Source organism: Saccopteryx bilineata, chromosome 7, assembly GCF_036850765.1.
Source record: "Saccopteryx bilineata isolate mSacBil1 chromosome 7, mSacBil1_pri_phased_curated, whole genome shotgun sequence".
Taxonomy (NCBI): domain Eukaryota; kingdom Metazoa; phylum Chordata; class Mammalia; order Chiroptera; family Emballonuridae; genus Saccopteryx; species Saccopteryx bilineata.
In genome coordinates, this window is record NC_089496.1 from 101,433,333 (window position 1) to 101,449,488 (window position 16,156).

Genomic DNA, 16,156 nt, shown 5'->3' on the forward strand with positions numbered 1-16,156 from the left:
TAATTTCCATTACTCATGTGTTCCTCTTTAACATTTTACAAATAAGAACTGTGTCTTATGCATGTTTTGAGAGATTACTAAAATTTAATATTTAAATTTAACCTTCATTTTATAATTTAAAAAAACTATTGATTTTAGTGGGATAGGAGTTATGGGGAGAAGAGGGAGAGAGGGGGGGGAAGAGAGAAAGGGAGAGACACACATTGGTTTGTTGTTCCACTTATTCATACATTTATTGGAGCTCCAGTGGCGCAATCGGTTAGCGCGCGGTACTTATACATTTACTGCTTGATTCTTGTATATGCATGCCTTGACCAGGGATGAAACCCACAACCTTGGTGTATCAGGATGACGCTCTATCCAACAGAGCTACCTGCCAAGGCCTATCCTTTATTTTAAATTAATATATATTGCTAAGAAATACCTGTTTTGTTTATTAATATATGTTTTTTAATTTACAGGATAACATCTTTATGTATGGAGGCAGAATTGAAACGAATGATGGCAATGTCACAGATGAATTGTGGATTTTTAACATACAGAGTCAGTCATGGAGTACAAAAACCCCCACTGTCCTTGGCCATGGTCAGCAGTATGCTGTGGAGGGACATTCAGCACATATCATGGAGTTGGACAGTAGAGATGTTGTCATGATCATAATATTTGGATACTCTGCGATATACGGGTATACAAACAGCATACAGGAATACCATATCTGTGAGTTATTTTGAAAATGTAACTTTATTAGTTGAGAATGTTTTTGTCTTTAATAAAATCTTTATATGAATTTAGTCAAAATGGTTAATTATTTGAAATGAGAATTGTAGGCCAAGAATTAATACTACTTAATTCAAGTTTTTTTATTTTGTGTTAGATTTTTTTTGTTAATATTTAATTATATTTTCATAGCCACATGTGGGGAAATGTTACATAGAAGGTGTGTAAGTCACATTTTCCAAGAATTGAGAATATGTTTAAATATGTGAAATTCCAATAGGTGGTGCCATTTCTTTGGATTTTACTCATGGACCAAGGGCTAAAACTAACCTGATCTCTTTACGATGCATTCCATGATTTAAGGATTATTTTTACTTTCAGGATTCTGTTCCTAATCTTACTGCACTATCTCTATGAGTGTATTCCTTTTTTAAAGGAGGCTTCTCAGGGTTAGTCTGTTGGCTTCCATAGGAGATTATTACCTGGCATGTGAAGGTGCTGGGGCAGTCTGCATATGACTTTCGGTGCTATACCCTTAAATACTCTTCATGGTTTTTCTTGTACTTCATTAAAAAAAAATCCTGTCTGAAAGTTTCAAACAGTTGTAAAAGTTTTAAAAAAATTTGTCCACAAATGTCCTAGATTCACTACTTAGATTGAAGACCATATTCCATTTCTGGCTCTGTCCAGAACTCAAGTTGTTGCTCTTTTGTGTTTATAGACAGCTACAGTGTATGGCGTACAACTAATTTGAGTCCTTGTGCAGTCTTAATGAGAAAGCTCATTTGCAGTTCACCGTAAGCATTAACAAGAGAGTGCTTGTGTGCCCAGGGGAAGACTCCCTTTCTGAGTACTCCGCTGTCTCCCTTGAAGTCCTTTCATTGATCTGTTTCCTTCTCCAGTCCCCGTGCAGCTGGGCTGAAAGTGGGATATGCATTCTCCTTACTTCTTACTGCCATTTGCACTCTATTTTCACGCCTTCCTCCTTTGACTCGCTCAGCTTTGAATCTTACGTCGTTAGACTGACTATACCACCCGTTTCTTCCCTTCTTGTTTCTGGTTGCTCCTCAGATCACTGTGTTTTATTTCTTAAAGGAAATAATTTCTGGCTCACTATCACTCCATCCCATGTATATTAACCACACACACATATATGTATATATATCTGTGTATATAATATTAATATGTTTTCAGTATCCACTTATATAATTCCTCCAATACTTGGCCTCTCAACTTTTTTGACTTCTCTTCCAAAAATCTTGTTTTTCACCTTACCTGAGTAACTCTTGTCCATTGTCAGACCTGCAATGAAATTCCACGATTTTCGTTTCAAATATCTTTCTCACCGATTATTCCAGCTTACTCCTTCTAGTACCCAAACTCTGGTAATTCTTTAACTTTACCAGAACATTCAGTTTATTGAGACCCCTTTCAGTTTTTCACTCTCTCTTGCTCTCCCTTGTCCATACTTCTTTTTTTTTTTTTTTTCATTTTTCTGAAGCTGGAAACAGGGAGAGACAGTCAGACAGACTCCCGCATGCGCCCGACTGGGATCCACCCGGCACGCCCACCATGGGGCGACGCTCTGCCCACCAGGGGGCGATGCTCTGCCCATCCTGGGCGTCGCCATGTTGCGACCAGAGCCACTCTAGTGCCTGAGGCAGAGGCCACAGAGCCATCCCCAGCGCCCGGGCCATCTTTGCTCCAATGGAGCCTTGGCTGCAGGAGGAGAAGAGAGAGACAGAGAGGAAAGCGTGGCGGAGGGGTGGAGAAGCAAATGGGCGCTTCTCCTGTGTGCCCTGGCCGGGAATCGAACCCGGGTCCTCCACATGCTAGGCCGACGCTCTACCGCTGAGCCAACCGGCCAGGGCCCTTGTCCATACTTCTAAACTTACCAGGCTTTAAGTTCATAATCCCCAGTCTCTTCTCCAACTCTTTTTTGTATTTTTCTGTGGTTGGAAATGGGGAGGCAGTCAGACAGACTCCCACATGTGCCCAACTGGGATTCACCCGGCAAGCCCACCAGGGGGCGATGCTCTGCCCATCTGGGGCATTGCTCTGTTGCATCCAGAGCCATTCTAGCGCCTGAGGCAGAGGCCACAGAGCCATCCTCAGCGCCCGGGCCAACTTTGCTCCAATGGGGCCTTGGCTGCGGGAGGGGAAGAGAGAGACAGAGAGGAAGGAGAGGGGGAGGGGTGGAGAAGCAGATAGGCACTTCTTCTGTGTGCCCTGGCCGGGAATTGAACCCGGCACTCCTGCACACCAGGCTGACGCTCTACTACTGAGCCAACTGGCCAGGGCCCTCTTTTCCAACTCTTCATCATGACGATTTCATACATTTTCTCTTTCTTCAAACTTCTAACATTCCCTTTATTATAATTCTCAGCTGATGCCATTCCTTATTATTTTACCGAGAAAATAGAAGCAATCTGAAGAGAATTCCTACTGATGGGAACATTTTGGAGTATAGTAGTAATAAGCAGTGCTACATACATTGCATAAGCCTGCTTCTGTGCTTTATTGTAACAAACTCACGATAGCTTGGAAGCTAGGGTGGTGTCATTCTGATTTTTCAGGGGAGCCCAACAGTTGTTTAAGTAAGAGTTAAGTTACACATGTTCTAGGTAGAAAGATTTTATTTAATTTTGTCATTGATTTTAGTTATATAATTTCAGGGAATGTTGTAGGTCTTTCCATAGTTTGTCATTTATTGAGAGTTTCTTTGTGGTTTACTTTTTATGAATATTCTTTAAACACTTGAAAAGGAGACAAATCCTATAATGTTAAGGTATAGTATCTGAGATGTATATATATGTGTGTGTGTGTGTATAAATTTTTTATATCAAATCTACTTTATTCATTATACTGCTCAGTTCTTCTATTCTTTATTTATTCTTTTATTTTTTTTGTACTGGGTCTGTCATGCTCTGAAAGTTAAAGTCTAAAAATGTTAGCGTATTTTTGCCTATTTCTCCTTGTATATTATGAAATTTATGCTTTATGGAAGTTATGGGTATGCGTATTCTTTATTTTCATCTTTATTGTGAATTGTTTCTTTTAATGTCATGAAGTGCTTTGCTTGTTTAATGTTCTTTTACCTGATTTCTGTCTTGTCTGTTACCAGTGTTATCACTCTTGTTTTTTAATTCATTTAGTTTTGAGGGAAGGGGTCAGTCCTTCCTGATCTACTTGTGCCTTCTCCTTATTGTTAACCTTTCCGAATAACTGCATTTTAAATGTATTTCTTGGGTTAGTTGGATTTTGTCTGTGAGCCCATCTGGTTTTTGCACATTTTCGTTATAAGTTTTATAGTTTTAGTAGTCACTCTGTTGTCCCTTTTTTCTTTTTCTTTTTTTTTTTTTCTGAAGCTGGAAACGGGGGAGAGACAGACAGACAGACTCCCGCATGCGCCCGACCGGGATCCACCCAGCATGCCCACCGTGGGGCGACGCTCTGCCCCTCCGGGGCATCACTGTGCTGCGACCAGGGCCACTCTAGCGCCTGGGGCAGAGGCCAAGGAGCCATCCTCAGTGCGTCCGGGCCATCTTTGCTCCAATGGAGCCTTGGCTGTGGGAGGGGAAGAGAGAGACAGAGAGGAAGGAGGGGGGGTGGAGAAGCAAATGGGCGCTTCTCCTATGTGCCCTGGCTGGGAATCGAACCCGGGTCCCCCACACGCCAGGCCAACGCTCTACCGCTGAGCCAACCGGCCAGGGCCTCTGTTGTCCCCTTTAAAAAGGTTGTGTGCCTTCTCCTGTTCAGAGGAGGGTGAGCCCACCTCTTGGTGGAATGAGTGTGGCGATTGGGAGGTGACACTTCTTCCGGACCCCTTGTTTCGCAACTTCCTTTCCGCAATCTTGGGCTTCCTCCCTCTGGCTCTTGTTTTACTTGCTTTGGGCACATTCTTACCTGATTTGGAGTTTGTGGGTTTTCTCATTCCCAGTTTCTCTGGAAATTTAATTTTCTTTTTCTTTCACTCTCCCCACCTATGTTTTCCTTGTTGTTTATACGTCTTCCCTGGGTGAATGATTCAGAATCACCATGCTTATACTTGAACCATGGACTTTGACTCTTAGAGTTTTAAAATGAATACTTCACTAAGTCTAAAGTTAACAAATACTCTTGATCAGGCTCCAGTTTACGGGATTCTGTTTTCCATGGCCTGGATGCACCTTGTTCTGTTTTAAACACATTTGACATTGTTACCAGTATTTTATACTAAGGGTCAGCAGTCTTTTCTGTACAGGGCCAGATAGCAAAGATTTTAGGCTTCGTGTCCCATGTGGTCTCTGTCACAGCTAGTCAATGCTGCCATTGTGTCGTGAAAACAGCCACAGATAATACATAAACCAGTGGGCATGTCTGTATTCTGGGTTTTGCCCTTGTGTCTTATTTGCCTAGTCCAGCTCTAGAGACAGAGTATGAACTACGGGGGGCCTAGCAGCCCTGGTTCAAATTAATTCAAAATTTTGGCATGTGGTTTTTTTGGACCTTGTATATACAGTGAATTCATGCCCCAAAGTCTGTGACCAAAAGTTCCCAGAAGAAATGATATTTTCCCCCTTCTATAGAGCCAGGGTAGAAATACACATTTTTTTGTCTGCTTCTGCAGAGCAGATTAAAAAATAACTCACTTTTTCATTGTGGCTACAGGCCTTTAGGGATCCTGACTTGGTATAGAAACTCTATGATCCAATACCCACATGGGCTTATCTTCAGTATTGGCCATTAAAACCAAATCTCTAAGCCACCTGATTGGTACATGTGGTCCCTACTCTGCCTTTCCCCTGAATACAGTTTCTAGTCTCAGAATATATATATATATGTATTTTAGACTCTACTTTTTTGCAGGATAATCTCATTTAGCCATGAGACATGGTAGCACTTACGTTTTCCAGGGATGGCTAGGAAGGCGCAGTGGACTCCTTCTCATTTTCTGTGAGTGGCAAAGGCGGATACAGGTTGTTAACTGATAAGTTCATTGGCAGCTTCATTGGTTTTTGTTTTCATTTGGAATAATTTGATTACAGAATGTCAGTTGTAGTTTTGGTACATTTTAAACTATTTCTATAGAGTTTCTTTTGGCTTATTCTGTAAGCAAAATACTGTTTCTAAGTGAATTAATCAACAGGGTATTTTTGGTTTAATTTTTTGTCTTATTAAGGGCGTTATGTGTCAGGCACACTTATGAAAGCAGTCCAAGGTGGAAATGGGAAGAATGCATGATTTATGAGTGTTATAAAAATAATAGGTGAATTATGGGTAGATTTTAAATTCTGTGAATTCTTTAAGTGCAAAGTAAATCTCATTAATTTTCTGTAAAATTAAATCTTAATAATAAAATGAATTTACTATGTTATTTACCCCTAATGCATTTTGATTTTGCTGCTTATTGAAAGTATGCGGTGTCAAAAATAATCTGTAATTACTTTCTCTTCGGAAAGTACTTGCCTAGAAAAGTATATAAAATGCTGGGTAACTATAGGTAAAAGATGTCAGAATATTTAAGTTGTATAGATTGTAGGACAAGTCCTACATTAGGGAATGATACTATATTAAGTAGGGCTGCTTTGAATGTAAGTAATGGGATCATTTATTATCTTAGTTATAAGTAAAGACTTATCTCTGCAGGAACAGTTTAAAACATTCCCCCCTCCCCCTGTTTATAGTGGGATTACTATACTGTGATGGCAGTTTAAGCTGTTTTGTCCTGATTAATTTAATGGCATTACCTACCCAAATGAAGGCTGGATTTACTTTGAGTATTCTTACATGTTTAAAGCTTCTAGAAAACCGAGACCTTTTTATTTAATTAAAGATGGGACTCTTTTTTTTTTAACCAGGACTTTGGGGAGAGTAACTGAAAAGAAAGCTGAAATTACAGCAGAGTATTTCATGAAAATGGTATTTTACCAGATAACAAGTTGCTCTGAATCAATATTCTAAGAATATTGATCTCACTATTATGTAGAAATTTTAAAAAAGAGACAAAAGGCTCTGAGTTGACATACACCAAAATGACTACTGATTAAACTCTGAATCATATTGAAAATCACTGTGAAGTATTTCTGGTCTAGTGCCAAGTATCTGAATCTTCTTTGAGATTTTTGTGATAATATTTTAAAACAAAGGAACCATCTAGTTAACTTTAATTATCTTAGTTTGAGCCTTACCCATTAACATGAAAAAAATATAAGATACTGGAGAATATTTTTAACTGTTGAGTTAAAACATTTATAAGTATTGGCCCTGCCCAGGTAGCTTAGTTGGGTAGAGCATCATTCCGATACAACAAGGCTGCGGGTCTGATCCCTCATCAGGGCACGTAGAAGAGTCAACCAGTGAATGCACACATAAGTGGAACAACAAATCAATGTTTTGCTCTCTCTCCTTCTCTCCCTCTCTTCTCTAAAAGCAATAAATAAAATATAAAGGGTTTACAGGTATTGTCATTGCTAGTTTGAGTTTTAGAATATCTGTTGAACTAAGGAGCACCTCTAAATATTGGTCGACTTTGTATCTTATAAAGAGTACTTTTTTTGGCCCCACCTGATTGGCTCAGTGGTCGAGCGTTGGCCCTGCGGGTGGAAGTCCCAGGTTTGATTCCTGGCCAGGGCACACAGGAGAAGCGCCCATCTGCTCGCCACTCTTCCCCTTCTCCTTTCTCTCTATCTCTCTTTTCCTCTCCCACAGCCAAGGCTTCATTGGAGCAAAAGTTGGCCCAGGCACTGAGGACAGCTCCATGGCCTCTGCCTCAGGCGCTAGAATGGCTCCAGTTGCAACGGAGCAATGCCTCAGATGGGCAGAGCATTGCCCCCTTGTGGGCATGCCGGGTGGATCCTGGTCGGGCACATGCAGGAGTCTGTCTCTCTGCCTACCCACCTCTCACTTCAGAAAAATACAAAAATAAAAAAAATAAAGAGTACTTTTTTGGTTTTACTTGGTTCCACATATATGCAAGAATGCATATCAGCAAATAATGCATCAGGTATTTGTCCTGGCCTTTGCAGAACTTATTTCTAGAAGGGTAATACAATAGATGTGCAGGCTGTATGATATATTAAAAGAGAGTAAATTTTGGAAAAATAGAGCAAGGCAAGAGGATTGAGAATACTGAGGGTGGAGATGGTTAGGAAGGCCAGGGTAAGTAAGCCTCTATAAGAGGGTGAATTTTGGTCAAAGAATTGAAGGAAGTGGAGGAGTTTGCTGTGTAGATAATCTGGGGGCGGGGGTGGCGTGTCCCCTAGAAGTAGGAACAGCTAGTGTAAAGGCAAGAACCTTCAGAGCATGTTCAAGGAGCAGTAAGGAGCCTGGAGGAGAGAATAAAAATGAACCGATAGAGTCAGAGAAGTAACAAGGATCAAGATCACAGGTTTTTTGCAGAGCCTTTGTTTCTTACTCGAGTGAAGTGGAAAGAGCTTTTGGGCAGAGCAATGGCGTAATTTTTAAATGCATCATTCAGGCTGCTGTGTTGAAAATACGCTCTGGGGAGGAAAGAATAGAAGCAACGAGGCCAATCAGGAGGTTGCTGTGGCAACCTGAGTGACAGCGGTGGCTTGGGCCAGGGTGGTAGGATTGGAGATGATGAGAATCACTCAGTCTGTTTTATATGTTTGTATTGTATTTTTGCCCTTTTAAAAAGTGTATTGGCATGTCACTGGTTAACAAAATTATACAAGTTTCAGGTGTTTTATATGTGTTTACAATAAAACCAGTAGTATTTGCTGAGGATTTGGATGGAGGGTCTGAGATAAAACAGAGGAGTCGAGGCTGATTCCAAGGTTTTTGACCAGAGCAACTAGAAAAGTGAAGTTGCCATCAACTGACGTGTAGAAGATTCCGAAGCAGGTTTGAGGTGAAGGCTGTTTGAAGGTCAGGATTTCAGGCCGGATGTTTATATGTGAGATACCATTAGACATTATAGTGAAAATGTCAAGTAGGCATTTGATATATGAGTCTGGAGTTCCAGAGAGAAGTCTGGGCTGGAGATGTAAACTTGGGAGTTTATGGGATAGAAATAGCACTTAAAGCCACAAGACCGGATCAGATCACCGAGGCAATGGGTGTAGATAAAAAGAAAAACAAAACAATTGAGTCCTAGGGTGTTCCGATGGTAAAAGGTCAGGGGAGAAGAAGAAATAAGCAAGAAAGTGCGGTGAACTAGATGCCAAGGGAAGAAAGATTTTAAGGAGAAAACTCATAGATTCTTCCAAATGCTGCTCTGCTGGTGGGTGAAGTTAAGTGATTACTCAGGACCCATCACTGACTTTAGGACAGTGCAGGTCATCGGTGACCTCTACAGGGACAGTTTTTGTGTAAGAATAAGTAAAGCCTAACTGGATTGGATTGAAGTGGGGTGAGAAAGAGTGGAATTGAACAGTTCTTTCCAGGAAATCTGCTTGTCAAGGGGAGCAAAGAAGTTAGCAGCACCTGGCAGGAAATACAGGAAAAAAACTCTCTTTTTAAAGGGTTTTCACAGAAACAGACCATGAAACAAGCATTCAAGTGAAAGAATTTTTTTTGGAGAAAGTGGAAGTAACACACTATTAAACTAGTTAAGAAATGATGCAGGCAAGAGAAGGCAGCTTTTAAAACATCCATTAATAAAGCCAACTGCTGGAGTGGTGATGGATCCTACTTATGTAAACTGGCTGGGCTTTGAATCTCAGCATGGAAGTTTTGAAATTTCCTTCTGTGATGATAACACTTGTAATTAGTTGATGAGTCTTGTGGGATATGCTTCCAAAATCAATCCATTCTTTACCTGAAGACACGTTTCATTCAATGGGCTTGGTTTACAGTTGACCCTTGAACAAGGTGGGTTTGAACTGCCTGAGTTTATGAGTTTATTTATATGCAAATCCCCCCCCCCCCCCCAGTTATTGCTTATACTGTTTTCCATCCCTGGTTGGGAGTCTGTGGACGTGTAGGGCTGACTCAGTGCATCGATCTATACCCCTTTTACATAGGGGACTTGAACATTCATGGATTTTGGTCTCCACGGGGGTCCTGGACCCAATCTGCTACGGATTCTGAGGGAGGGACAACTGGTGTAGTTAAGTGTTAGAGGAGTAAAAAGTTACATATGACTTAACTGTGTGAGAGGTTGACACCCGTAATCCTTTGTAGTTCAAGACTCAACTATATAGAAATGTGTGTAAATATAAAGTCTACCGGAAAGTTCTGTTCGTTTCTATCACAACAAGTTTCGACATGTAAGCACATGTTTATTTGGTGCATGAGTGCGCCTCTCTATTTTTATCACTTAATGTATACATACTGATGTAGCAGATTAATTAAAACATAGTTGATTCACGTTAGTCTTATGTGTGAAGCGATATTGTACCCATGGCTACTGATAAAGTTCATTTACGCCACTGTAATTTTTATGAATTTCAACAAGGAAGAAATGCTACAGAAGCATGTCTGTCGCATCCACCATATTCCCCGATTTAGCACCCTCAATCACTTGTTTTTGTCCTTACAAAATTTTTTGAAGGGCAAAAAATTCAAAAATGAAGATCTCAAACAAGCACTGGTTCAATTTTTCGCATCAAAAGATAAAACATTTTTCAAAAACGGGATATACAAATTGCCCTCACACTGGCAAGAAATCATTAATAATAATGACAATTATATTATTTAATAAAGTTTATTGTCGGTAAGAAAAATTTGTATTTTGTTTTATTCCAAAAACGGACAGAACTTTCCAGTAGACCACATGAATTTTGGTCAAAGGATTGAAGGAAGTGGAGGAGTTTGCTGTGTAGATAATCTGGGGGTGGGGGTGGCGTGTCCCTTAGAAGTAGGAACAGCTAGTGTAAAGGCAAGAACGTGCAGAGCATGTTCAAGGAGCAGTAAGGAGCCTGGAGGAGAGAATAAAAATGAACCAATAGAGTCAGAGAAGTAACAAGGATCAAGTTCATATATAAATAAATATATATATTATAATAACAGAGTACTTAAGAAAACAGCTTCTGTGGAACACACAAATAAGTATGACAGGGAAAATTTTCATGAAGGCACCCTAGAGTTTAACTTCTAAACGTGATGTATAGTTATCAGGTGCTCAGAAGTGACAGCAATCAACAAGCTTCCTGCACAAAATTGTTGGGAAATTCAGGAAAATGCATAATGTAGTGTAGAGATCAACTTGCAGTAAAAGTAAATAAACTTTCGTTTACCATAATTAACAAAGTGGAGGTAGCCTTCATCGTTATATAATCATGAAAAGACTTTTATTATTCTACAACTTCATTTATAGCCCTTTTCATTTTCTGGGAGTGATTTAACTATTCTCTAGACTCCTGTATTTCTTTGTCAATGACTATGAAACATATACTGCTTTTTATAGGTATTGATTTTGTATTTATATTTCTTTTTGAAAGGAGTTAACTTTAGAGCACGAAGCCTGCTGTATGTCCCTTTGTATGTGTACTTTCTAGTAAAGTGCCATGTATTAAATGCTTGCGGCCCTGGCCGGTTGGCTCAGTGGTAGAACGTTGGCCCCGTGTGTAGATGTACTGGGTTTGATTCCTGGTCAGGGCACACAGGAGAAGCGAGCATCTGCTTCTCCCTTCTCCCTCGCTCTTTTTCTCTCTTCCCCTCCTGCACCCATGGCTTGAATGGTTTGAGTAAAGTTGGCCCTTGGCACTGTGGATGGCTCCATGGCCTCCACCTCAGGCGCTAAGAAGAAGCTCTGTTGCTGAGCAGTGGAGCAAGGGCCCAGATGGGCAGCCACCCTAGTGGGCTTGCGGGGTGGATCCCAGGGAGCATGCCGGAGTCTGTCTCTGTCTCCCGCCTGTCACTTAATAAAAAAAATGCTTGCTAAATATTTGCAGAGGAATGAATAGGATTTTCAGCAATATTTCTTGTCTACTACTATTACTCTTGAATTTTAAAATTTTAATACTGTGTGGTCATCTGTAGCATTTTATTTTCTCTTGATGTTCAAGATTATTATATTGGCTCAAGATTTTTCAAGGACATTAGCTATTGTTTTGTTTTTTTTATAGACTACACTCTTATTTACCTATATAATATTTTCTTTTAAAAAAGCATAAGCATTTGTTGGAAATTCTTAAAAAAATTTCTTTTTATAATTATGTCTATTCAAACTACTTTATTTGCTCATTATGTCATCATCATAGAAGTAATTAATCATGTCTCACTAATACAAACCCCCAGAATATTGATGAGAAGATATTAATTTTAAATAGCATAACTATTTGTTGTATTCCGTTTGTTTTCTCTTTCTAATCATGCTTATTAGTTTTTATTTCTTAATTTTTAAAAGGTTTTCTGCCTTTATCAGGGGTCCCCAAACTACAGGCTGCATGTGGCCCCCTGAGGACATTTATCCGGCCCCCGCCGCACTTCCAGAAGGGGCACCTCTTTCATTGGTGGTCAGTGGAGTACTGTATGTGGTGGCACTGCAAAGTGCGGTGTCGCTCATGTACAGTACTACTTCCGGTGACGTGGGACACACGCCTCACGGCTCCGTAAGTGCGTCATATCACTTGTTACGGCTAGCAGTGACAAATATGGAACCGAACATTGACCATCTCATTAGCCAAAAGCAGGCCCATAGTTCCCATTGAAATACTGGTCAGTTTGTTGATTTAAATTTACTTGTTCTTTATTTTAAATATTGTATTTGTTCCCGTTTTGTTTTTTTACTTTAAAATAAGATGTGCAGTGTGTGTAGGGACTTGTTCATAGTTTTTTTTATAGTCCGGCCCTCCAACGGTCTGAGGGACAGTGAACTGGCCCCCTGTGTAAAAAGTTTGGGGACCCCTGGGCCCTTTATACTATTCTGAAATTCAGAATTTCTTCATATGCATTTGTTTTTAAAAATAACTTTACCATGTGTGCTTACATAACACTGTTTTGTTTACTTACTTGTTTTTGAATTTTTAAAAAGGAAGTAATGGTTTGTGCAGTTTCTGAGGCTTTTTAACATTTCAGTAACTATTTTGCCAAGTTTTATCCATGTAGCTGTGAATTTCCACAATTAACTCTTTTGCATTGCTGCACTTCATGATATGACTCTACCACAATTCACATATCCATTCTCCTTTTATGCACTGTCGGGTTGGGTACCTGTCAAAATTTACCCACAGCAGCAATTTTGAGATATCTTGATAAAAATGTTATATTTGAAAAGATAAAGAAAAAATCCTCAGGCTCTTTAGGCAGAAAGATGAAATATTCTATAAGGGCATGACATTAGCTTAGTATCAGATTTTTCAACAGTAACGTAGAAATCTAGACAAACATAGAACAAATTTTTCAAGAAACTGAAGGAAAACAAGGACAGCTTAGGGCTTGTATATCTTGCCAAACTGTCCTTCAAGTGTCAAGGCAATGAAAAACAAAACAAAACAGTTTGAGCATGCCAAAACTCAGACAATTCTGTATAGATATGGCCTTACCTGAGAAATCTACTCGAGTTGGAAATGCGCAGACTTTTTTTGTAAAAGTCTGGAGAGTAGATATTTTAGGCTCTATAGGCTATATAGTATCTGTTGTCACTACTCAATACTGCCATTGCAGCTGTACACAGGCAGCCATATAAAATGCATAAATGAATGAGCGTGGACGTGTTTCAATAAAAAGTCATTTACAGAACAGTTGGTGGGCTGGGTTCGATCTGTGGGCTCTAACTTGCCAACCCTTCTAGAGAATAAGCTTCATCTAATGAAGAGATGAATGGGAACACTTTCGGTAAAAGACTGATGGAGAGAACATTTCATGTATTTGATTTTTAGAGTGAAGACTAAACCAGGGGTGGAAATATCGGTAGATGACTAGTATGCAAGTGTTTTGTGTTTTGTCCAAGTAGAAAGAACGCAACTAAAAATGGAAGGAGAAGGGAAAGAAAACAGAAAAAGAATGTGAACTGTTGCATAGGTCATAGGTAGGAGTTACAGGAAGCTGTTTAACTCTTGATATTCTGTAGGGTTCTATTGGATGCAATTTTAGTTTTTCTGGGTTTTTTTTTTCCTTTTCTGAAGTTGGAAATGGGGAGGCAGTCAGACAGACTCCCGCATGCGCCCGACCGGGATCTACCCGGCACGCCCACCAGGGGGCGATGTTCTGCCCATCTTGGGGCGTCGCTCTGCCGCAATCAGAGCCATTCTAGCGCCTGAGGCAGAGGCCACAGAGCCTTCCTCAGCGCCCAGGCAAACTGCTCCAATGGAGCCTTGGCTGCGGGAGGGGAAGAGAGAGACAGAGAGGAAGGAGAGGGGGAGGGGTGGAGAAGCAGATGGGCGCTTCTCCTGTGTGCCCTGGCCGGGAATCGAACCCGGGACTCCTGCACGCCAGGCCGACACTCTACCACTGAGCCAACTGGCCAGGGCCTGTTTTGTTTGTTTGTTTGTTTTTTTGAGCAGGCTTAACTCTCTGTGAAGACTGTTATTTTTTAAGTTTCATTCTTTCTTAGAGGTCTTCAGAAGAACAGAGAACATTTACTTACAAACTATGGAATATTCTGTCTGTCATTATTAGATGGATTTATTGGACCCAACTCTGTTTCAAATGAATAACACAATTGTTCTGAAAGGGAGGAGAAAAGAGCACATCCAAGTGACTTTTGAACCCAATATTTGACAGTATGCCCTCAGATTAGGTGTGAATGTGGCGAAGAAATGCAAACAACTCTTTAGGTTTCTTTTTCGAAAGTTTTGGCGAAGTAATTCTGAAATTATTTTAAGTGTGTTGTTAGCTTGAAAAAAAATGAGTAAATAAATGTGTTGACATTGTTGGGAATAAAGTTCTCAATGAGGAAAACAGGAGATACTCAAGAAACTGATGGGTCCTGTCAAACCCCAAAGAACAAAATACAGAGGAGTCAGCTTAGGGGGTCCCATTGGTAAAGTCTGGGAGAAATTGAACGTCAAAATAATTAAAGACAGTAATAAATTTTAAACTGGTGAAAAAGAAAATCCGTGAACTTGCACTGATCACGGACAGACTGACAGGCACAACAGAGGAGAGGGGAATTCTGTCTTACACAGAAGGCATTGTTGAGAGTTTAACAAATCATAGTAAAAATTGGTTTGGCAAAGAATCATTGATGGATGCTTAATCTATGGGGAGGGGATGAATTTTTGATGAGATGTGCATGGTATTCAGTGTCTGTAGGGTTCAGGGGACAAATAGTAATCATGCAGTGAAGAAATGTATCGGTACCTTGTCTGAGTGAGATCACAATTCGCATCATGAATCCTGGGAAATTGGACACTCTGTGCCTTTGATACTTTGCTAAGAAACATCACTTGTAGCAGGGTGGGCAAACTTGGTCTGTAAAGGTTCAGTTAGTAAATGTTGAGTTTCCTTGATGTTTATAACTAATATGGTTAGGTATAAAGAAAGTCTTTGTTTTTGAAGCATACATTAACACAGGGGTTGGGAACCTTTTTGGCTGAGAGAGCCATGAACGCCTCATATTTTAAAATGTAATTTCGTGAGAGCCATACAGTGACCTGTGTATGTTACACATTATCCAATAAAAATTTGATGTTGTCCCGGAGGACAGTTGTGATTAGCTCCAGCCACCCACAACCATGAACATGAGTGGTAGGAAATGAATGGATTGTAATACATGAGAATGTTTTATATTTTTAACGTTATTATTTTTTTATTAAAGATTTGTCTGCGAGCCAGATGCAGCCATCAAAAGAGCCACATCTGGCTCGTGAGCCATAAGTTCCCGACCCCTGCTTTAAAATATGTGTGAGGAGTAGGAATGATGTATTTAGTCAATCTGAGTAGTGGATATATGGGAACTCTTTGACTACTCTTGCAGCTTGTTCATACCTTTGAAATTATGTATTTTCAAATTGAGTGCTAAAAATAGATGAGAAGAGGTAGATGTATGTTTTTTCCATTTGGTTGTATAGAATATATATTTTGACCTGAAGTTATAAGAATTCCTGTGAACTTGCCGCCGCTATAGAGGAAGCGTCAGTTTGTTCTTTTTTTTATACTTTGAATTATGGCTTTTAGGGCATCTATAAATCTCAAAGGGAATGATCGGTTGGTTTTACTAACTTGGACCATAAAGCTCTTCTGGGTTAGTCCTGAGAGAAATTTATTTCTCTTTAAGTTAGCCATACCTCATAAACTTTCAAAGAATTTCAATGTGAGTGTCAAGGTTAGAATAACATTAATGTTTTGCTTTAGTGTTTTTCATGATTTTAGAATTTGGGAGGTGTAGTTGGGAAAGCCATCATTAATGTCAGTTTGTATTAATTAATTTTTTCTTTTGATTCAAACACCATTAAATATGATATTTTTAGAAAGTTAATTTTTTTAATGTAAGTTTAGTGATACTGTGGGACTCGCTTCAGCTGTTCACATGATGTATTTTTCAAAATTCTTTGCTGAATTGCGCGTGTAAATGGAACTTGGCTTTTCAGCAAAGTGGCATCTGAAAATG

General features: G+C 39.8%; 1 protein-coding gene across 2 annotated transcripts in view; it reads left to right on the top strand.

Annotated features, from left to right (window-relative positions):
- The window catches only part of ATRNL1 (attractin like 1), a 546,562-nt gene that overhangs the window by 57,198 nt on the left and 473,208 nt on the right, over positions 1–16,156 (top strand). For both annotated transcript variants that reach the window (XM_066238474.1, XM_066238473.1), the window contains exon 8: positions 462–717. In XM_066238474.1, the coding sequence (XP_066094571.1) occupies positions 462–717 (256 nt within the window). The remainder of the gene's footprint in view (positions 1–461; positions 718–16,156) is intronic.